Source organism: Drosophila guanche, unplaced genomic scaffold (assembly GCF_900245975.1).
Source record: "Drosophila guanche unplaced genomic scaffold, DGUA_6, whole genome shotgun sequence".
NCBI classification, from domain to species: Eukaryota; Metazoa; Arthropoda; class Insecta; order Diptera; family Drosophilidae; genus Drosophila; species Drosophila guanche.
In genome coordinates this window covers 12746226-12769778 of record NW_022995744.1, presented here as the reverse complement: position 1 = coordinate 12769778, position 23553 = coordinate 12746226, and the positions used below count along the sequence as shown (strand labels likewise).

Here is a 23553-nt window from a genome sequence, read left to right as displayed (position 1 = left end):
AACTTTATGCTCCGCCATGCAAATTGTTAAGTTAAAGCTTTTCTTTACAGGAATCTCACTTGATTAATAGATCAACTACGAGAATTTGCCGCGCACACACACACACACACAATCCCCGAGTCGCGTGTGGATTCCCATCCGGTCCGCACTCCTTTGCAGAACCAATCATGAGATCCAATCGCAAACCAAATGGCCAATGCATTTGGTTATGCAAAGAATCAAATCACATTTAAACGGCGACATTTAATTGCAAACTGGTTGCTGCCCGGACAGACAGACAGAGACCTGCGGCGGTTCCAGCCATTCTTGTTGTTGCTGGTTCTTGCTGTGGCAGCCAACACTCACCCGAAATTCCTCGAGCCGCTGCCAGGGATCTCGGTCCCAACAAATGCTGGAACCCGCAGCCGCCTTAGAGCCGCAGTTGAGGCTGCGGACCGTCGTCGTTGTTGCATTCAAATAACCGAACAGGCAGCTCATGTTGAAAGCCAGAAACGAACTAATTGACCAACTGTTTCAGCCAGCAGTTAAGTGGTCTTCCCCCTCCCAATAGCCACACGAAGAGGGAGTGGGAGATGCAAATGCATAGAGGAATAGACAGAAGATAAGCCAAGAATTTCCAGAAACATGTGTGCAACAGCACATCCATAGATCTACAATTTCTTAGACTCTTCTTTATTGTTATTTTGTATTCATTCCCGCGATACGAGTATTCAATCTGGCTGCTGACTGCCGATTTCCCGCTGTCCAAGTAACCTCGAAACGTGACAGAAGCACAGAGTTGTGGCCCACACCCAGCTGGCCCGAAGCGCTCAACAGTTGACAATTGCGGTTCATTAGGTGCGGTACAGCAGAGCCACAGAACAGAAAAGGGAAGTCTTAGTCTCAGTCAAAAAAGAAGACTTAAGACCCAAAGATCGAGGCTGACAAACACTTCCGGGGGAATCTGCTATATACCAAAAGTGATCTAAATAAAGTGGAATAGCCAGGCAGTGGCAGCATCTCTCTCTCTCTCTCTCTCTGTCTCTGTATGCTTTTTTTGAAGCGCCATTCAAGTTAATTTGCTCCAATTATGAAAATGCTCATGTGCTCATTAAACTTAATTGAGAGCTGGCAAAGGCACTGGAGAATCCCACAGAGAGACAGCGAGAGAGCAAGAGCAAGATGTCGCACAAAGAAAACAAAAACAAAAGGCTGACAGAGACCAGCAGAGTGAGTGTTTGAATGAATGAAATGCCTGACTAAAGGCTAACTGACAGACCGAAATGTGTACCAAAATGGATCAACGCATTTTCCTTCACTCACTTTTTTCTATAATCTTGCAGGTTGTTTCTAGTTTGTTTTTTTATGTGACTTCTTTAGCACTTTTCAGCAACATTTTGCGTAAATCTTGTGCTGCAAATTGGAGGCATGAAAGCTGAGATGCTGCTGATGGAACATAGAAGTTGTTGGGGTTGGGGCAAGCCGTTGAGGTAGAGTAAAGTTGAAAGCAAAAAGAGCTATAAATTTTGCAGCCACATTCTTCTGGACAAAGCCAAAGCCACCGAACAGGTTGAACTACTTTGAGCCAGGCCAAGACGACTACAACAACTATGTAAGTCGATGTCCAAGCCACAGCAACAGCAACAGCAACAGCCAAAGCCACAGCATGGGGCAGAACCATGGCCAATTCCTATGGCCATGGGCTTCGCTTCGGTTTTTCGCTTGGCTGGATAGGCTGCTGAGGCGGCTGGGGCTGCTGCTGTCCACTGCATTGGTGACTAAATGCTTAAGACTAACCACTAACCAATGCACTAAAGACTGCAACTAAGACCGGACATGGTCAGCGTCCAGAACCCCAATTGGATAAAGCTGCCTCTCGCTCTATAAATAGACCTCGGGCCGAGCCTTATCCAGAGGCCTGGCTGCCTGCCTGCTGCCTGACTGACTCTCCCCAGAGTTTCGCTTTTCATCTCTCTCTCTCTCTCTCCCTCTTCCTCCCTGCTTTGCGCTGTGGCCATAAAAATTTGTTGCATTTCCGTTGCATGTACAACAAACTATGCAGCAGCTCTCCTCTTGTTGCAAGTTTATCTGAAAACAAAACAAAACAAAACAAAAAACTAGAGCAACAGCAAGAGCAACAGCAACAACAAAAGCTGTGCAACATTTTCCAAGTAACTCATTTCTCATGACATTCTCTCCTTTTCATTAATCTCTCCCTCTCTCAGTCTCTCACTGTCTGTAACAACAAGAGATATATCTTTTTATATACATATATACACGATAATGGCTGTGTAATTAAAATTTCTCACATATGTAGATACGTATTTACATGCACTTTTTGATTATACGAGACGATAGGCTGTAGGCTGCTTGTTGCATGGAGCTCTAAGATTCATGGAAAACAAGGTGGCAATTACACAGCAAGAGACACATAAAGAGAGAGACGAGAGAGGAGATGCAAATACTTGGAAGAGACACAGAACAACAGACTAGAAGACAGGCAAAACCCTAACACTCACTCGATAGTCCCGTACTTTTCATTTCCTCTATGAAAAAGAAAAGCTACAAAAGAAAAGAGCATCTTCCGTCTTGCATCTTGAGAACATTGCAATTGCAATTTCCTTTTATTTATGAGCCATGAAAATGCAATGTGGGGAAAACTTGATCAATTTCCTCAAGCGTCTACTTCCGAGACAGCACTTGTGGGTGCCCTCCCACCCGTGGTGCCCTATCCCTCTACCTTCCCCCGAGAAACAACAACGTGGGGCGTATACGCAATAAATTAAGCGCGCTGTCATTTCGCCCGAGAGTCGCGACTAGCGACTCGCGAGTCAACTCAAAAGTCAATTAATAACAACAAAAAAAGCAGCCAAAGTAGCCATCCAGCCAGGCAGGCACACAGCAGACAAGCATCTCTCGAGATGTTGCGGCATCCAAGCCCACAGCTGGAGAGATGAAACCAAAGTCGAGGCTGAAGCTGAACTAAAAGACTAAAAACCATAGACTACAGTGCTGCGATGGCTAAGACCGTGAGTTGATTGCATGCTGACGTCATTTGCGGCCTGCAACACAAGACTTTGACCAGTTCACAAAAGGTTAACTTCGGGTTCAATCGACATAAACGTGAGAGAGTTTCACAGAGCTGGGAATTACTATGTACAAAAAGATCTGCCAGCAGCTGTTTCGATTAGAGCAGAAATATCATTCATTTTCAAAGGAGCTTCTATTCAATGCCCTGCAGCTTCTACTCCCTACTCTCCCCATTTCCAAAGATCTTCATTGTTGTGCCACCAATCTCATTTGGCGTCAATGTCAATTCCAAAAGCCAATTGTCCAGACCAAAGTCCAGGCGTCTAAAACACAACTGACTGACGGCAGGCAGTCCTCAAACACTCATTCGGACAATTGCAGGCCACTCAGACAGTCGGCGAAAGGCAGAAAGCTGGCAATTAAGCGAGTGAAAAGCAATTTCTTTGCTGAGTAAAGTAAAACACAGACCAGTACTCAGCTCAGTTCAATGGAACATCTGCGCGGGTGCCTTAGAACGGGAATAACGTAAATTGCCTAAGCAGCAGCAGCCGCAAGGGAGGAAGAGAGATGGAGAGAGAGGGGGAGTTATGTGGGAGAAACACGTGCCGGTCAGCTCTACAAACAGCGAACACACACAAAAGCAACGATTAAAGCTACCCATTATTTTTTAGTACCCCTTAAAATGCAAGTGCATGAGCGAGCATATCGAGACAGTAAACAAAATGAGCGAAATGTAAATATAAATATAGTCGGGGAGTACTGCTCACACTTCCTTAACTTATTCCAAGGGGTAATAGGTATTACCATAGAAATACGCCATAAATATGTGTATTATTTTTGGGCATTCCCAGGTCAAAAATTATATTAATAGTCATCTGGCAGTCGCTACCCACAATTGCAGTTCGAAAATTGAGTAGGGCAAATAAAGAGAAAGATAGGGGAAGGAGAATGAAAAGTAGGAGGTAGACTGCGAGCTGCGAACTGCAACTGCAAACCCTAAAGGGGGAGAGCAGGAGGGGGAGTAGTAGGAGGGACAGTGAGAACCGATGCTTGGAGGAGCGGGGGAGGAGAGTGTGTCGTGTCCGTCAGGCAGCCGCAAAAGTGAAAATCTAAACCAAACGAATTCTGGTTTCAATTGCTCGCGGTTTTCAGTGTTTCCGACCGTTCGCCATTGTTCGGGGAATGGATGTGAGTTTTGTTTTACTGGATTCCTCCTCCTCCTCCAGTGTGTGTGTGTGTGTGTGTATTTTGAGTTTCTGTTCCAGCTGCTTGACGACGCTAAATGCAGTCTACAGACTACAGAGAGTAAGAGAGAGATGGCAGAGGATGGATGCCTGCAGCCCTGCTAAATTTCCAGCCAACACTCAGGCCAAAGCCAAAAACGAGTTTCGTGCCCCAAAAGTGCCAGTGAGTCTGCAACTCGGTGATGGAGACTGGGGACTGTGCCTCGGTCTGTGGCCGCGATCCATTGTTTCCATCACTTTGAAGTGCTCGGAGGGGTCTGCTCTGCGGTCTGGCAACGCCTTAGCCATGTCCAAAAGGAAAATTCAATTTTGAAAATCATCAAAGATGAGTGGGCGGGGGCGGGTACAGCGGCGTTTCGTAACAAGTGTTGCCAAATGTCTGAAGAAAAGCAAAAGCAATCATTTTAAGATCTCTGTTTTGTGTGCTTCATTCGAGTGGGCGAATTTTTCCTTTGCAGAAAATTCTATTACGCAGACAGAGTGGTTTTCCACAACAACATTCCTGCCTGCTCTCTATCTATCTCTTTCTATAAAAAGTTTATTTTTAGATCATTTTCTTTTATATATTTTCCGTTTGTATGAAAAACGTCTCTATCAAATTGCGTACCGTTAGGGAAACTGCTTGAAGATCTTTCCATAATGGGGATCCCAAAACTATCTAAAGTTGCATCAACAGTTAACTCTTTCGACCTGCATTCGATGCCCGTTAGGTAGAAGCATTCTTCAGAATAGAAACAATGGAAATTTCTATGCAAATCAAATGAAAAACCTCATTTAGATGATCCAACAGGTGTTTTTTTGTTGTTGTTCGAACTCTTCCTCCCAATCAGTTGGATTTACATTCAAATGTTATTCGTTATTTGATTTGTTTATTATTACAGAAGAAATGTTCGTTAGGAAACCGTTTTCACTTTTGCAAATGAACAAAAGGGAGAACCGAACCGAACCGAACCCAAAAAAAACCAGACACCGAACGCTTATGTTGAGAGATCGTAAAAGATCAGGGAAATAAATTCCAATAAATTCCCCGTCTGTCTCTCTACCTTTGTGTCTCTCCTCAAAGAGAGACCTTCCATTCTTCCATAGAATGCATAAATAATAATACTAACCAACAGCAGCAACAAAAAACCAACAAAACAAACAAACAAAAGACAATAACACTATATAAAAATCTTTTATCGGCTGTTACCTTTTTTGTTGTTATTATTTACAATGGGAGATGCAAATTGAGTTGGAAATTTATATGATTTGTAATGTTAATTATTCCGAAAAGAGTGGAGGGGGGGAGATATATGTGTGCATGTATCCATTAGTCAGCAAAATCATATTGAAAGGGGGAGAATGCATAATCCATAAATTGGATCGCATATGGAAACCGAAAGTGACTTCAACCCGAGAAATGCGGAAATACAAAAAACTAAATAAATATGGAGAAATATTATACACAAACACACATACAGATCGTTTATGGATGGCACACATGGAGTAATATTACAGATATATAAATCGATTATGAATAAAGTTATCAACCATTTCGAATACAAATTTGAATCATTTTCCATTCGATGCACAGACGCAATCCAAACTGAAAAGTAAAAGTACCAATCGAATCGATTGAGATCGCTCTGCGGCCTGTATACTTATTAGATGTTTCGGTTCCTGTGTGTTTTGCTTTGGTGAAAAGTCGGAAAAGTTGGACACAATGTTTACAAAACAGTCGGGAGAATGCCACGGAAATGCGTCAAAGAGCAATGCTATGGGTCTATATGGGTGGGTGGATGGGTGGAGGTTCTGATTCCACTACCGAATCATTTCTTTCTTTCTGGAGATTCAGGTTCTCGATCGCATCTCGTACGCATCAGCAGTCAATGTTAACGTAAACATTACTATTTTGTTTATAATAAATGCTGCGCCTCCGAGAGCCACGAACCGTAAAAATAAACTCAAAATGCATTGTCGGCCATCTCATGGCTATACAATTTCCAGGCTTTTCCCACCCTCAAATTGTTTATGCGGCTGCGGGGTAACTCACGTGGCTTGATTGATGGTTAAATGTTGAAACTTACCTGGAAAAAGTAAGAGAAAGAGAGAAGAAAGGTTAATAAAATGTACTCAAAGAGGATATAGAAGGGGAGAATTGAGTATTCTTAACAAATATTAGAATTTCTGCTAGAGTTTCCCCATTTAAAAATAGGAATCTTCGCAGAAATTAAAACCAATAAGTTCAATTAAATATACTATGATTCCTCCTGCCTTTGACTCACTTTTATAGAGCGAACCCATTCTTTAGCTATTCTTGGAATACGTATATCAGCGCTGATTAAATGAACTCGAGAGTGCCTCTGCCTCTTCCTGGGTGGCACGAGTCAACGTTCTTTCTGCTCTATGTCTAGGGCAAATCAGCGGCTGCCTACCCTCGTTCTGGTTTATAATAGTATTAACTGAAGTACATGACACGACGCAGCACACAGCACACAGAGCAGAGATGTAGTAGATACACAAGGGGCATGGCACATGGAACTGCACTCAAATGGATGCAAAGTAGTTGGCAGCCCTGCAGTTCCAGAGTGGCGCGAGTGCATTGCTCTCTCTCCAGGCAACTGTGGCAACTTCTTTTCTTCTTAGTGTCTGCTCCACTTGCAACGCAAAGAAACTTGCAACTTTTATGCCTTCGCCGTTTGCCATCTGCTGCCATCCCACTGCGAGCTGCCACATGCCCGCCCCCTTCCTGGTTCGTTTAACAAAGTTTTTAATAATATTATGTGTGGCACGTTTGAGTGGCTCAGGCACAACAATGTTGTCACAGAGGCAATGCCCAGTTTTGGAAAGAGAAGAGCTTTTTTCATAGCTTTTTCAACCTCTGCCGCTGCCACTGATGATGATGATTGGATGATGCCATGATCCTATGGCTATCAAATGCACTTTTCTCACGATCAATGCAGAGAAAGATAAAAAAACAAAGAGCTGAAAGCAAAACCAGAAGCCGAAGCTCCAGCAGCAACAGAGATGATTCCGTTGATGAGGCCGGGCCTGCCCCTCTGTCTTCGCCTCTCTGTGTCTTTTTTTCAATGTTGATGGATGCTTTTTATTTGAAACTGTCATGAAACATCAAAAGGCAGACAAAGGCCGCCCCTCTATAGGCTCCAACACCCCAATGACCATGATGCCGCTGCCACGCGACGCGAATGTGATTCAGTTGCAAGCACAGAAAGCCTGTCCGGAAAATGACTCAAAAGAGTTGCAGCAGCGGCATATCGAAGAGAATCGATTGCTATGGTGCCGCATGGAGGAGGGGTTCAATGACTCTCCCCCTCCTCCCACCCACAGGCAGGCAGCTTGCCCCCGCAACATGTTGCTGCAACACTCACAGCACGCGCTTATCGCCTGAAGAGTATTTTATTTAACGATTTCCGTCGCTCCTCCGATCTTCGATCCATGTGGAGGAGACTCAGTCTCCCCCCTCTCTCTCTCTCTCTCTTGTGGCAAACTTTGTATACAACAAATTCGCATACAATTTATGTATTTATGAACAGAAAAAACACAACAAAATATTGCAATTTTTTGGGCAGGGTTAAAGACAGCAGAGGGGCACAGGGGTACGGCAGGGGCAACGATGGGCACCGAATGTCATGTGGGCAGGAAATGAAGCTAATTTGTTTTGCGGGTGTGGCAGCAGTGATGAGTGGGGAACGGGTAAGGGGTGGAGTGCAGGGGAAGACAGACAAAGGCGGTACCCGAAAACCCAAATAACCGAAACCCAAACGAAAGGAAACCCGCACAGGGACAGGCAGAGGCCTCAGCGACATGCGACAATGATGAAAGCGAAGCGAAGGCTGCGTCCTCTTTCCTTCCTCTTTGCATAACATTTGATGATGAAACACACACAAACACACTCCCACACAGAGTCTTTCTTTTTCTTCTTGCAAAATTCTCTTTATGTTCTCTGCCCATTCTGCTCGTCCTCTCTCTTTCTTCTTCTCTTCCTGAATGCCTTTGAACTTGTGGAAGCATGCGGGACAGGCAGCAGCAGCCCAGAAGCTACATTGAACAGGGCCAAAGCTGTGTGAGGGCCAGCGAGCAGCCTCCATATGGACAAAGGGCGCTGCATGCACTGAACAAAAATTTGATGGTAAATGCAAGCAAAACAGAGAAAAGACCGAGGGAAGACTTGGTACTATTGGTTTGATGCTTTCTATGAAATATTTATGCTATCTATTGTAAGTATTCTGCAGATAATTATCTTTAAAACTCTGATCCTTATTCCCACAGAAACATTTAGATTCCATTGGAAATTAAATCCGAGCCAGTTTTTACATAAATATTTTCCTTTTCCCCAAGTGCACTGCTTGGGCGCTGTGCTGTGCTCCCCCTTGATGGCGCATTGTCCCACTGGCAACAACAGCAAAAAGTACGAGTATTAAGCAAACATCATAATCAAGCACTTTGGCAAGGCAATGTTCTAAGGGGGGGAGGGAAGGACGCACAGCCAGGCGACAGGCCCAGCTGATGAGTCACCCAGCTGTTGTCGCAAAGGGCAGGGTGGCAGTCACACGGCCACCCCCAGGGCCAGGGCGAGTGAGTCAAGCTGAGAGCGGGACACAGATATTGGATGACTCAAAACGGGGGAAGAAAGGAAGCAAAGGGAAGAGAAGAGAAGAGAGGAGGGAAGAGAGAGAGAACGAGCTTTTTATCAACTAGCAGTGTGTAAATAATGAAACGTGTTGCCAGAGTAATCAACGACTAAAACGTGATACCAACTGGCATTAGGGCCACACACTCACACACATCCGTCACTAGGGTGGTTGAGATATCTTGGCCCTGAACAAAGGGAACAGCCATGGGCTGCCATGACGATGACGTTGTCCCATTTCCCACTTCATTTCGAGTGCATCCAGAGAAGTGCATTCAAAAATGTGTGCTGGAAACCCCATTTTCGAAACAACAACGGGGTGGCCTCCCTCCCTCATCTCCCGCTGTAATTTCGAGTGATTTGTGGCCGATTTCTGTTGCAGATCTCTGGCGAAATGGCACACACACACTCTTCAGGACTCTTCAGACTCTGCCACAATGCCACATGTTGCCGCTGTAGAGAGTCACGCAGCCGTAAATGAATTATAAAGCAAACTGAGGGCCACGCAAGGGTTGGCCATTAATTTCCAAAGTAATTAATAAGTTTTGGATAGACTAAAGACAGGCCAGGGTCAAAGTTGAACCCCGGATAACCTGTTGATGATAAAACAGGGGAACCCGCATGCTTATCGAACAGAGAATTCCATTGATTTTCCGAGAATTCTATTCTAAATCTTTGTGGAATTTTTTCGCTCGCAAATCTTCCACATAAGTTTCGGCCACACCCAACTTTTGTTCATGTTTATTCGCTTTATTTGGCCGCAACTATTATTGAATTTGGCCTTTGTGCTCCCCCTACCACAAGACAGAATAAAAAGCAAAAACAGTTTCAATAGATATGAACGTACCTATGACCACAAATGTGTATCTAATGTCTAACTAATATTTACTTATTAACCTTTTTGCTGATACGACAGCGATATGTGAGTGTTTCGTGTATCTACGTGCTTGTGTTTGGCCAGAACATACTGAATTTCACATGCTCTTGCCAAGAGAATAGAAAATATGGCAGGAAAGCAAAGAAAACATGCAAAATGATTACGAGTTTGTGAAACAATAGGAGGAAAAGTAAAGGAAACTACAGTGAGGCAACCAGCTAAAGATTTATTCCTTCTTTCTTTGGTACTCATTGTATTCATTTATTTTACAAATTACAAATATATTTAAATACCTCCATTCCAGATTATGGCATAAGAAAAGTCATGTATACCCCACTTTCCTCAAGGGAAAACAACTGATACCATTTCCAGTCGGCAGGCAATCCCCTAGAGCCCTAGGGGAATATATTTTTACAGTCACCTGTTCCGTTCCCCTTACCCAATATTGCTGCGAGTGAGTGAATTTTTACGACCAGCAACAGGTTCATTTAATTTAGTCACATTCGACCGTTCGACAGTCTGTCCGTCTGTCCGTGGCATGGTTTTAGCTGATAAGTATATTCCGACTCTAATTCTGACGCATCGACAGCAGACGAATGAAGCGGAAATACTCTATATATTTGTATATATTTATTTTGTATGCGATATGCCACATAAAACTTGAGAAACTACTATTGAAATTATAATTTATTTCAAGATTTCTTTCCTCTCTGTTGAAGCACAGAAAAACAAACAATCTTCAGATGATTCACATTCAGCAGATTCAAGATTTGTTTATTGGAGAATTCTTCAGGTGTTAATCATAGGATTTGGCCACATTTTGCTCACTTTTCGTTAGCACTTTGAATATTTATTTGTTTATTGGGAAAAAAATGCAAAGAATGCGGGAAAATGTGTGTGGAAATCCATGGATTTGCTTTTAGTTATCTCCAGGGACACACACACAAAACACATTGGAAACACAGAAACTTACAACTTGGTCAACTTTTTATCAAAGTGATGGCTTAAGCGGAAAGGAAGTGTGTGCTCTAGATACAAAATATGGTTCAAGAATGTGGAGCTTATCTTTGGGTATAAAACGAAACACTCATGTGGGATGTGGAGCATGAGGCAGGCATTGGCAGTGTGGCGCCGCCCGCCGCTGCAACTGCAGATATTTTTCAAATTTGCAACGGCTGCAAATTTACATTTTAAATGGTTTTGCACTGTCTCTTCTGTACTCGGTGTATCTGTATCTTGTGTATACATATGGGCATACGGAGACTGTTTAATATGCAACCGGCGAAAACTGGCTGAAGGCTACTGGCCACCGAATCGAATAGACGCCACGTGAGACGTGCCACATTGCGCAAAAAATAAGTAATAATTTTCCAATGCACTGCCCAAAGCTGGATGTGAATAGAATTTGCAATCAGTTGGAGAGTCACAATGGATCATCAAGAGGGAGGGAGACAGGGGAGAGACGTAGACAGAGAGAGAGAATTAATAGCTGTAGGAATGAGCTATACATTACATTGGAATGTACAGGGAATACTCTCAGCTAAAGAAAACGATACGCTGGGGAATTATTTTAGATGAAACATTAATTAAGTTTACATATTTAAATGGCTATAAGCCATAAGCCAAAGCCATAAGCAATAGTTCTCCCATCTTCTACAGGCAATTATTCCCGCGTTGTGCTTCCCTATAGCCACACTCCACTGTATATACTGTGGCCCAGACCAAGGCCCTTTAACGTACTTTTGAGATATTTGACGCCACTTTTGACACTCGGGAGAATACATTATAAACATTATCCCCAAAAGCCAGGGACAAATGTGCACGTTTAGTCAGCTAAAAAATATGCGCCTTGGTCTCAAATTGCGCTCAAATTTGGTTGTGGAATAACGTATCCTCCTCCCGGATGCCGGATGCAATAAAAATCAGCAAAAATCTGAAAATAAATTTGCAACCACCCGTCGAGAAGGAGAGCTAGAGTTTCCCTTGAGGCGAAGCCAAAAACTATTGTCAGAGACATATTGCAATGGGGGGATAAGTGTGTGTGAGAAAATCGATAAGAATAAGGAGGTGGCAATGCAGCAGATTTCTAGATACCACAGATCCAGTGTAGATCCCGTAGATAGGGTGCGTTTTGCGAGACAAGTGAATGGTGGAGAGAAATGCTTGGCCTTGAGCTAGAGTCCACCCCATGACGCCCGTTCTTTTAATTGGAACCCAGCCCAAAGGCGAGGACGAGGCCGTGACCCTTGCAAGGAAATCATCTCACATGAGCGAATGGGGGAAAGAAAAAAAAACCCAAATGCAATCTTAAGCAAACGTTTGGGATGGACAACAATTCAGAGGGTGATTCCTGCTGGCTTGGGGGGGTGATAGAATTACAATCATGGCGGACACGTTAGAAATAGAAGAGGGCGCCCTGCCACTGCCACTGCCACTTTGCCCCACCCGAAAGCCGGCCAGAAACCTGCTGCGAAAAGATATATGAGCTTTGAGCTGCCGTTTGCCTCCCGTGCTCTTTACAGCTCCTTATAAAATTATGTCCACACCTCCGGACACATAAATATGGTTTATGGACATACACGCACTTATTATTAGACACTCAACAAGTCGCGGATACAATGGAAAACGCAAAGCTAAAAGATTCGAGTTTGTATTTCCAATTTGGAAACACAATTTTGTGTTGCTGGCCAATTGGCTGGGCGAATGTTTCGTTTCCTTCATTCGCATTCATTTTTTGTGAGTGTTTTCGTTTTCAATGTCATGTGAAAAGTGATCAAATACGAATAAACGAAGCCAGAGGCACGAGTTGTGGGGCATACAAATTATTTACACAGTGCTCGACAACATTAAACAGCTGCACTTCAGTGGAGCTCCGACTGGCAGCAACAGCGCCATTGAACGGGCTGAACGAGTAGATGAGTGGAGGGGAACGAGCGGAGTCGTCTTCGATCTTGAAGTTCAACAGATTGATGGTCGGGCAGGGTGCCTGGGGGCTCTAACACCAGCTGATTGGTGGGGTGCCTGCCCTGATCTATGGGGAACACTAAAATGATGACAAATTAGTCCGCTAAGCGGCAAGATTTGGCGAAAGATGCACTGCCATGGAAAATATAGTCTGTGGAGGGCCTAAATAAAGATGCCCTATAAACTTCATCCATCTTTTGCATATTTATAGATATTTTTATCAAAAAAGATAATGCAAATCATGGAGAAATCTGTCCAATGTGATTTTAGCTGGGATTTTATATGTTATTCCCTCTTCTTTCTGTGGCATATCATAGATTTGAATTAAAGATCTGTGTTTATCGCACATCTAATCAAGTAATGCCTCTACCATGCCTCATCTTCAATGCGTTGGACCTTGTCTAGGCCAAAAGTAATTTTAAATAACAAAAACACACACAAACTATTTTTAGTTCCCGGCTATAGACACAACAACATTAGAGAGAAACAGATAAAACACAGAGCTAGTGATAGAGATAGAGAGAGAAAGAGAGAGAGACCCCAAGAGACGACCCATTGGGGTGGGTTGGCTGCCCCAAAAAAGAGATTTCCCCTCTCCTGCCTCTCTCCCAGCCGAAACCAAAACGCACGCCACTCAACAAATGTCGAAATAAAATGCTTAAAAAAACACACAACAGTTTTTATTTATCCGTGCCTGAAGTTTTTAGCTCTTTTTTTTATATTTTTTTGCATATGCAAAGCGGTTGGTCGAGCGGTCTTAATGGAATTTAAGAGACGGCTGCGACGGCCGGCGCATGCTTTAAATTTAATTAAAGTGAAAAGCAGCGAAAAATCCAAAGAAAGTTTTGTGCTCGAGTGGCGATTGCAGGCGGCCGGACCCGCATTTGACCCGCTTAGCCCCGCACTGAGCAGGGGCAGGGGAGGGGAGTCTATGATTTTTGCATTATAAATATATATTATAATATTATGATGGTTTTTAATGCGACCGACGGCGCTTCGCTTTCCAGCCACGGACCAACAAAATTCAATTAAACCGAACAAAAATCTTTCTGGTTACACTTTCCTTTTGGGGGCGCAACGACAGAGAGTGGGCGTGGGAGGGGTAGGAGCTGTGGCTGTTGCTGGGGTTTGAGTTTGGGCCAAGTGGAATATCGAGTATTTCGCGAGCAAATCACTTATGCAAATGTCGGGAGCGAAACAGTTATGGTCATATATTACGCGCTCCCCTGGCTACCGATTTTTGCGCCATGAATCGAACAATGATTCGTTATTGAGTCTCAAAGAAAAAGATACGAAATGTGTTTGGCAGGAGGATTGAGGTGTACATAGGGGCATGGAGAAACTGGTTTTCTATAACCCACATCATGAATCACATAACAAAAAGGCGTTCAGCAAAACCAAAAGCCTAAAGAAATGGTTAAGAAACAAACCAAAACGGCGGAACAATGCGGAATTAGTTACAAAAGAAGTTTAAGAATGTAATTTGCATAATTTCTAATGAATATTAACTTTGATTTGAAGATTAATTGTATGCCTAGAAACTATTATTATTACTTGGTTGTAAAATAAAGAAGAAAAATGTACAAAATTAACCAATAACTCTGTCAAATTTTCTTGCAATTTAAACAGAACTTCTGCTTACAATTTCTTGATAAATTCATTTGAGTTTTGTGCAAAAATTCTAGATATCAATCCAATGCAATGGCACTAAATATCGAGTGTATTTTTCTATGAAATGCTCTTGTTTTTCTTTCACTTTATTCATCATTTATTTATTCCACAGCTTCTGTAACCCCAGTTGTCCTTTGCTGCCTCCAGCCCTGCCCTGCAATGGTCAGACCCTGACATCCGCATGCAAATCCTCCAGACAAACACTTGGGTAAGCTGCTCTAAGCGGAAAACTAGCAGCAGACAGGCAGTTGACACTACCGCCCAAAAGTCAGGAAAATCCCAACCAAAAAACGTGCCAGCAAAAATAGTGGAAAATAAGAGGAAAACTGCTTAACAAATAGATTGCAAAATGCTGTCTAGACGTGCAATTTCGGGGCCCCTGGAAACATGGTGGAGGCTCCTCTGGGCAGAAGCGGCTTTTCCTGGTGGTGCTGCTGCGGCAGCAAATTTTCCAGAGTTGCACAAACACCAATACACACACACAGTTACCTTTTGAGGGTGTGCTGCGCCGGCTGCTGGTGCTGCCCTGCTTGTCCTTCTCCTCCTCCTCCTCCTCCTGGACGCAAAACTACCCCCGAAAAAGAATCGTATATAAAATCCACCGATATCCGAATCCCGAATTGAATTGAAATTTCAGCAAAAACTAAGTCGAGCACGAAGAGGGGGAGAGGGCAAGAGATTAAATGGAGGAAAAAGCAGCTGAGAATGCGAAAAAGTAAAACGAGTTAAAAGGTAAGCTTTTAGACTGGGCGTGTCAACGCCCCAACCAAAAACAGAAAACGATTAAAAAACAGCTGTTTAAGCGAATGTCTAACCAAAGAGAGAGAGTCAGACTGACGTAGAGCATAAGGAGGAAGAGAGGGTACATAAAAAACTGTTAACTATAATAACAATAATGTGGAGCCGGGCCGGTATATGGAATCGAAGTAGTGGAATGGTGTTTTGGGGCCTCTCGTTTACTCTCCTCTCCTCTCCACTCCCATACCGAGTAGAACAAACACACACTGCAAAACCACAACAACAAAAATAACCGAGAAATAACGCTCTGGGGAGCGCACGCTTGGAACCGCCGCCGCTCATATGGCAGCAATTTACATAAAACCCGCAAAACCAGTTTGTTTTTTCTTCATTAAGTTTCAAGTTCCAACGCAGACAGAGATGGAGAGAGAGAGAGAGAGAGAGGGAGAGACATTATGAGCGCTGAGTTCTTGAGACATTTGCCTGCACTTTGGCTTGGCTTTGAGTTGATTTCTTGGTTTGTAAAAGCTGATAAGAAAGGAATTGTGATGGCTAAGTGGAGAAGGATTTAACAGTTATGTTCGGGAATTCCATAAATTTGGTTTGCAAACTGCAAAAGTCTCTTATTTAAGAAGCCCTCAAACTGGGAACGAATTAAAGTTCCTTATCAGCAATCCGTCTCTCTCTCTCTCTCTCTTTCCCACACAATAATAATTACTCACTCGGTAATTGTTTACCTCAAGAGTTCCAATAATTCAATACGAAATTATGATTATCTGCAGTTGTCTCTTCACTTTTCTCCTTTTGCTTTGAAGAACCGCAAACTTGATAAGAATTTATATCCCATCTGCAGTTTCTTTTGAAATTCCAGTAACAATAAGCAATAACAAAACACTCACACAAAGCTTAGAGACTTCCATAATCCAATCAGACGGTTCCCCACTAATCAACAAAAGAAAAAAAACTTACCCATAGCTCTATGCCCCAACTCATGTTGTTGGAGTTTTCCGCTGCTGCGTTCTCCGATTCGGCCAGTTTGTTGTTGCTGCTGTGTCTACTGCTTGAACTGCTTGCCACTGTAGTAGTAATAATCCACAAAAAAAGAGAAGATAATGTAATCCAAAAGAAGCGCACGAAACGAAAGAACGGAGAGGAAGAGGAGTAAATAATGAGAGATGTAGTTTTTGTTGTTGCTGCCGTTTGTTTGTATGTATTTCCCGCAAAGGTTAATTAATTTCTGTTCTATGATAGAGAGCATTAATTCCACGGCACGGCAGACTCGAATTTGGTGGTTAAACAGGTAAAAACACACAAGAAACAAGAAAGAATGCAGACGTTGCGACGTGTCAATGCAGCGCAGCCGGGCGGGGCAGGGGTGCGGGGCAGGTAGGAATATGTGACCGTTTTTCTGGATAGCGCCAATAATCGAGAGGAAAGTAATTTAAAGGCAAAAAACCGAAGGGGAAATGCACTGGCATTCGCGTTGCACCGGCGCACTAAAGCCCAAGAAAGAAAGAGACAGCATGCGCTGCAAGTGCAATTGGAATTTTGAAATAGCTTTTCTTTCCTTCTATTGTTTTGGTATTTTACATAATTTCGCACACACTCTGCACGCACACCACCGCACTCTCCCTTTCAGTCTCTCCCTCCCACGCACTTTTGCTCGTTTCGATTTTTTTCACAATTTCTCATATGCGGCTTTTGTTGCACTTTTAACAGCATGCGTCATAATTCGGGTAACATTTGCACACCCAAAAACACATAAACACACAAAAACACGAACACAGCACAAATTTGTTTTTTTTCTACCGCGTTCTTTTTACCTTTGGCCAAATACGCCCAAAAGAAGGGCCGAATCCAGAGAAATGGCTAAATATATACTTTATCTCTATTTACTTTATTCGACAAAGACGCGCGCACCAACCGCTCGGCGTAAAATTGTTTAAGTTTTTAAGTTTTTTTTTATTTTTGATGGGTTTTTGCGTCGGCTGCGGATGAGGTGGAAAGCAGAGACGAGAATTTCCCAGGGGAATTTCTCTTCGGTCGGGGAAATCCTCTCTTGTGTCTAAACGGTCAGGGAAATTCCCTCTCTTCCGTACTCATTTTTGCGTTTCAAATGTGAGCGGAAAAACTTCCCTGGAAATGTCCCAGAGGAATATACGTTCACACTTCTACATATACCGTTTATATCAAAACAGCACTAAAATACTTTTTAAGGCCACACTGGGCACCAAAATCAACAATTAGAATTTAAAACCTGAATAATTGCAAATATATAAATTAAACATTGAGAGAAATCTTAAATTAACAACTCAAAACTAAAACCCGCCACAATGCCTTCCTACGAGCTAGCTCTGGTGCTGCGACAGCTGCCGCGCGTAAGTTGCAGCTGAAATTCTCCCCCTAAAAGTTACATAAAAGTAATAACAAATGTAAATGACAGCCCGAGCTGATATCCGTGATACGCCGCACAGCCGAAGCTATACTGGACAAAGGGGGCATCATTCGGAAGCTGGAGAACCTGGGCACCCGGGCGCTGCCCCACAAAGTCAGCGAGCACGGGGTGGTGCACCGCGTGGGCACGCACTTCACCATCGCCTTTGACACGGCGCCCACAAAGATCTCGGACCTCAAGGAGGAGTTTGGCCGCGACATAGACATTGTGCGTAGGTACATCTTCAAGGTGGAGGAGCCCGAGGAGCACAAGTGCACGCTGCACGAGGAAATGCTGCCGCCCGCCTACCGCAAGGACGTGCAGGAGCTGATAGCGACGGCCCAGCGGAAGCAGAAACCAAAATACAACTACAACTCGGGCCTGGACTACTATCCGTTCCAGAAGTAGAGCGACAAGTCGAATAAAAATCTGTTAATTGTACAATTATGCACTGCCCTGCACTAGGGGGGGATTTCAACTTTCAGCGTTTCGCTTACGACATCATCAGACATCCCCGTCTGCTTATCGTGCGGGCAGTTTGCACTGCGAGTATTTTGTCTTTATTTAGTTTATGGCTGGCAATCAACGCGACAGTTATCAGCAATTGATAAATGAAACCCAATAAACTTCGACGATTGCAAGAAACCACAGCCAAAGGGGCCGTGGCCGCAGCAGTGCCCCAAGAACCCTTGAGTAGTCCAGAACTACCAATCAGAAATGCCGCCACAAATACGTGCCCTGACGCCCGAGCTGCAGCAGACGGCCAACGAGCAGCTGCACGAGGTGCCCGATCGCCTCGAGGCGGATCTGGAGGCATTCAAGGCATGGATCAAGCAGCAGCCGCATCTCAATGCGCGCACAGACGATCAGTTCCTGGTGGCCTTTCTGCGCGGCTGCAAGTTCAGCCTGGAGCGTGCCAAGTCCAAGCTGGACAAGTACTACACACTGCGCACCAAGTATCCAGATATCTTCAATGTCACGACCACGAGGGGTCCCAAGTTCCGTGAGATTCATCAAACGGGGTAAGCGGCAGAGAATAACTCTTGCAAAACCATTCTAAATCTTTAACTCTCAGCGCGCTGGTCTACCTGCCGACTCCTCTGAACGGAAACGGGCCACGCATTGCCATTTGGCGCATGGGTCTGTGTCCCGTGGAGAAGTACAACATTCTGGAGTGCATGCAGGTGGCGCAGGCCATGCAGGAGATTTCCATTATGGAGGATGACTACGCCAATGTCAATGGCATTGTGTTCATCATGGACATGAAGGGAGCGACAGCGGCGCACATGTTCCAAATGACGCCATCGATGGCCAAGAAGTTCACCGTCTTCTCGGAGGAGGCGCTGCCGCTGCGGCCCAAGGCCCAGCACTTTATCAACACCGTCTCGGGCTTCGAGCAGGTCTTCAACATCTTCAAGCACATGATGTCCAAGAAGATGCAGGGACGTCTGTTCGTTCATGGCAGCAAAATGGGGCTGCTCACGGATCAGATTCCTCTGGAGTATCTGTCGGAGAACTACGGCGGGCAGAACGGCGCCATTGAGGATATCGTTGCGGCGTGGGAGAAGAAGTTTGATGAGTACGAAGAGTTCTTCCAGGCCAATGCCACGTACCGCACGGACGAGAGCCTGCGCCCTGGCATTCCCATTGACTTTGAGGGTCTGTTCGGCATCGAAGGTTCCTTCCGTAAGCTGAATGTGGATTGAAGCGGCATTGTCTCTGTTATTCTACGAATTTCTACAACTTAAACTTCTACTTGTTTTGTTACTATGAAAAATCATCTAAAGAAGCAGATTCTACGCTGCCACTTGGTGGGCGTCGACTCGAACATCTTTCGCCGGTCGAGGGTCCGCTCCAGGTAGTTGTCTATCTGCTGCTCCACATCCGAGCGCCACTTGAGCTGCAGAAACAGCGGAAACACTTCGCCAGCTTTCTTGAGTCTTCGCTCTGCCGTTTGGTAGCACTTCCAGGGCTGTGGCTCCACCACAAGCAGCTCGGCCAGATGGGAGAGTTTCCTGAGGAACAGCCTTAGCCCTGCGTCATGGTGATTCAGGTGGATCCACATGGTAATGGAGTAGCAGCAGATGGCATCGAACTTCTCTCGCTGCCTGCCATCCAAGTAGCTCAGCACCGTCTCAAAGTCGGAGCCATCCAGCACGTCCACGCACTCGTAGGAGATCTTCTCCGGGCACGTGTTCGCCTGCTTGGCACGCAGTGTCAGCCGCTCGTCAATGTCCACGCCCAGTATGTGCACGGGTCGCTGCAGGCACTGCTCCAGGTATCCATGCAGCAGGTGGGTGAAGACGCCGCAGTTGCAGCCCACATCCAGCACGAGGTAGGGACGCGCCTCCTCCAGGTTCAGGGCGGGCGCTGGCAGCCAGATATCCTTATCAGGCAGCAGTTTCACCCTCTCGGAGGCCGAATTGAATTGATAGTAATTCATGAAATTGCCATATTGCACGGCGCCAGGATCTGCGTTGCGAATTTCCATGTTTTTATTTTATTTTGTTTATAATTTTTCCAACATGCTCATTTTTGCGTTGTTGAGAAGAGCAACCAGGGATGGCAGAAGCTTACGTCACAGTTGCCCAAATATCGATATACCATATAATCGATGGTGGAAACTGCGCGCGAAATTCAAGTTCAAAAGTGTTAAATGTTTATACATTATCAAGTTTTTGCATTTATTTACTGCATTCATTATTAATACGCTTCAATGCCGTCCCGTCCCCCCATTTACAAATCGATAACTTGGTAAAATTAAATAACATAAACTTAAATATACAACAGAATATACACAAGGTTTGGGGGGCTTTTTGTTGGCAACCCGCAATGTTGGCCCGGGGGCGCATCGCCGGCCGGGGCGGGGAAACTGAATTTAACCCACTAAGGGAACTAGGCAAAATTGCAACAGTCTGTTGTGCCCCCGGCCAGAGCTGCGCCCCTGAGCACGGTGACCGAAACTTGCCCTCTGGCTTACATTTAACTACAATTTACTTCGTATAGTTACTCATTTGCTACGAGCTATTGGAAATGTCTTTGCTTGTTTTGTTGTGGTAGGGGAATTAATTACTGAATTATATAATTTGTTCTGCCACTGATTATTTTCCCATTCGAAGCGTGCAAAGAGTTCAAATTTAAATTTGTTGTGACTCTGTTCGGCATTGTTTTTGGCAAATTGTTTAATCTGTAATAAACGCTACACGATTGTTGGTTTGTTTTGTTTCTGTAAAATACTAAATGCTACTTAATATGGACTTTGAAAAAGGATTCTCTGCTCTTTTACTTGTAGAACTTGAAGTATTCTAAACATAGTCTAGTAAGTGGTTTATAGTTGTTATGTAAGCAGCGCTATGATTTTTGTTTGTTTGTTTAGCAAGACTCTAGTTGAACCGTAAACCTCACGCTAAGTCAATTGAATATACTTAGGCCTATAGCAATATACTTTCGTTAAGCTCATAAATACACAATACACATAATCAATCAATCAATCAATCATAATTAGTTATGCCGCTAAAAACTCTTACGACTAGCTTACAGTCTATAGAGGGGGGAGGATGTATGAAAATGTCTTTCGTGGTCGTGTCTGTGGCTGTGTGGCTGTGGTTGAGAGTGCTGTTGTAGAGTGAAGTGAAGTTGTTGTTGTGTTGGCATTCATTTCATTATGTCACGTATTGCCAAACGGGCCTTCGTAAATATGCAACTATATGGCAAGATAGCAAGTAAGGAGAGAGGAGTGTGTGGGCCCAACTCTGCTCTGTGCTCTTTTATCGCAAAAAGACAGACCCAGAGAGAGCGAGAGAGAGAGAGAGAGAGAGTGGTTCAAAGATGCAAAGTTACAACCAATTATTACTTGCGGGAAATACTTGAAGTTTGCTTTACAGGGATGGGGGGAGAGGGGTGTTGTTTGTGGGAATTCTGCTTGAAGTGGGGCACTGGGATTTGAGGTAATGAAAATCGAAATCTAACTCTAGTCATCTGGGTCCAACCCGATTAGTTCAGCTTGCAAACGGCCCTTAGTCTTACAACAAATGGTTAAGCAAAATACTCTCAAAGCGATACGAAATTGCGGCGACATGCTGGTCATGATTACAATTTTCCAGAATGAATTCAATATGCCAATCCAAACGACTGCGAAATTGATAAGAGTACTTTGGATAACATCGCCCGTGACCACCTCATACAGCCTCACTGAGATCCATGGCAGCCAGGACATCCAGAATGCAAAGACTAATGCGAATGACATCATATGACTAGGGTTTGACAAATTTTCAGCCAGAGCAGTTGCATATTCTTTATCGTGTATTGGCTCGCCCGATCTTATTTTACGCATCATCACAAAGATATAGCCATAATTGTGTACGATCGATATGAGGCTGGGACCTAAAACTAATATCGCCAATGTGGCACTGTACGCCGCCATGTTGCCCCAATCCAGCATGCAAATGTGCGACAGATTATTCTCTATCGGCTTCGTATAGCCGAGTATCGGCGGGCAGCAGAGCAATCCAGCGGATATCCATGTGAACACCATCCAGCACTGGCAGCTAAGGGAAAACGAGGCGAAAAAAATATATAACAAATGTGATTAAAGACAGCTTCGAAAGCGAACTAAAAGGAAGTACTTCAGCGTTAGAACTGCAAAGGAAAGTCTTGTAGAAATATCAAAAATTACAAGAGAGAGATGACAACCTAGAGAGGAACTTCTTGGACTTACCGCGTCTTTGTCTGCACCGTTTCATAGCGCAGAGGTTTGCGCACCGCCAAATAGCGATCCACCGAGATCCACATGAATGTGTAGACTGACACCGCCCACAGGGTCACCTCCAGATAGCCCGTAAAGCGGCACAAGATATCCCCGTACATCCATTCGCCCGTGAGCGCAGGATACACGGAGAACGGCACAACCAGAAGGCCGCATAGCAGATCGGCTATGGCCAGCGATAGCAGATAATAATTGATAACCTCTGTGGGACCTGCATTAAATGGTAAGATTACAGAAGAATGCAGCTTCGAGTAGAGTTGGGTTGGCTTACCCTTGAAATTGGCATAGGTGGCAATGATGAGCAGATTGGAGAGCACTATCGCCACGCCCAGTATGGAGATGAGCACGGCTTTGGTGAGGGCCTCCACTTTGGAATTATCCTGCAGGTAGCTCATTTCCTGCATTTTTGCACAGCCACAGTGAGTGAAAGTTGCCCTTTCTTTTGGTTATGTTCCCCTGCTGTTGCTCTTGCTGCTCCTTCAGCCGCTGATTGTTATGCAAAGGCCAGTGGACGTGACCGTAGCTCACTTCCGGTCATGGCGCTCTACTCGTGTGGCTTTCCTATATGTCTAAGGCTACTTCTTATGTGTGTCTGTAAGTTTGTGTTGTGTTGTGTTGTGTTTGTGTGTGTGTGGCGTCCTTTATTGTGCAACCGCCGACGCTTGCACACGCGAAGGTCGTCGCCGTCCTTGTATGCCACTGAGCCTCCGCCTTGGAGGTCCAAAATTTGTATAAATTTAGGCGCTGGCACAGTGCCAAAGCCCCGCTCAACGTTCGTCTCTGTGTGTGTGTGTGCTGTAATTTGATTGTTCTTGTTCGGTTTCTATTGCAAGCAAGCCCCAGCCGTAACCGTGGCACTTTTGGCTCCTGCTCTGGTTAAGGTTAAGGATAATGTTCGCCTCGTGTGTGGTTTTTATGTAGGCATGTCTTAGAGGAGTGTGTCTTGTGTGTGTTGCCTGTTGTGTGTGTGTGTCGAAGCTCGTTTCAAAATTTGATTAAAATGTTTAAAAATCTCTACTAATTGCTGTACTTTCTATGTTTAGTTCTCGCTTTCTTTTATGTATTCACAACTCTTTTGTTTGGTGGCTCTAAACTGGCATCGTAAATGTTTTCAACGAACTTTAAGTTTTAGTTTTAAGTTAATAAATTTGCTCGCTCAATTGGAAGAATAATGATTATTTAGTATATATATTTATGTTAATTTTTAATTAATTCATTTGT

At 44.3% G+C, this 23553-nt stretch overlaps 5 protein-coding genes across 14 annotated transcripts in view; 2 read left to right on the top strand and 3 right to left on the bottom strand.

Annotated features, from left to right (window-relative positions):
* The window catches only part of LOC117579326 (formin-binding protein 1-like), a 32289-nt gene extending 15187 nt beyond the window's left edge, over positions 1 to 17102 (bottom strand). For 4 of the 10 annotated variants that reach the window (XM_034265141.1, XM_034265145.1, XM_034265146.1 and 1 more), the window contains exons 1-2: positions 17030 to 17048; positions 16103 to 16209 (exon numbers count right to left, since the gene is read on the bottom strand). In XM_034265141.1, the coding sequence (XP_034121032.1) occupies positions 16103 to 16209; position 17030 (108 nt within the window). In that variant the 5' untranslated portion in view covers positions 17031 to 17048. Of the gene's footprint in view, positions 1 to 345; positions 504 to 16102; positions 16210 to 16956 lie in introns of those variants that run through there. The other 6 variants (XM_034265144.1, XM_034265148.1, XM_034265149.1 and 3 more) reach the window with 3 other exon arrangements.
* A 247-nt stretch (positions 17103 to 17349) lies between these two features.
* LOC117579335 (probable 28S ribosomal protein S6, mitochondrial) lies at positions 17350 to 18011 on the top strand. Its single transcript, XM_034265160.1, has 2 exons — positions 17350 to 17511; positions 17577 to 18011. The coding sequence occupies exons 1-2, from the start codon at positions 17467 to 17469 to the stop codon at positions 17973 to 17975; spliced, it is 444 nt and encodes a 147-aa protein (XP_034121051.1). The 5' UTR covers positions 17350 to 17466; the 3' UTR covers positions 17976 to 18011.
* Positions 18012 to 18225: 214 nt separating this feature from the next.
* LOC117579331 (alpha-tocopherol transfer protein-like) lies at positions 18226 to 19316 on the top strand. Its single transcript, XM_034265157.1, has 2 exons — positions 18226 to 18589; positions 18643 to 19316. Exons 1-2 carry the CDS (start codon positions 18285 to 18287, stop codon positions 19271 to 19273), a joined length of 936 nt encoding a protein of 311 aa, XP_034121048.1. The 5' UTR covers positions 18226 to 18284; the 3' UTR covers positions 19274 to 19316.
* On the bottom strand, positions 19266 to 20102 carry LOC117579333 (probable RNA methyltransferase CG11342). The gene has a single exon (XM_034265159.1). It carries the CDS (start codon positions 20056 to 20058, stop codon positions 19345 to 19347), a length of 714 nt encoding a protein of 237 aa, XP_034121050.1. The 5' UTR covers positions 20059 to 20102; the 3' UTR covers positions 19266 to 19344.
* Positions 20103 to 20230: 128 nt separating this feature from the next.
* LOC117579330 (beta-2 adrenergic receptor) lies at positions 20231 to 23433 on the bottom strand. The gene is made up of 3 exons (XM_034265156.1): positions 22604 to 23433; positions 22285 to 22543; positions 20231 to 22114 (listed from the first exon to the last, which is right to left on the bottom strand). Exons 1-3 carry the CDS (start codon positions 22734 to 22736, stop codon positions 21538 to 21540), a joined length of 969 nt encoding a protein of 322 aa, XP_034121047.1. The 5' UTR covers positions 22737 to 23433; the 3' UTR covers positions 20231 to 21537.
* Between the last annotated feature and the right edge of the window lie 120 nt (positions 23434 to 23553).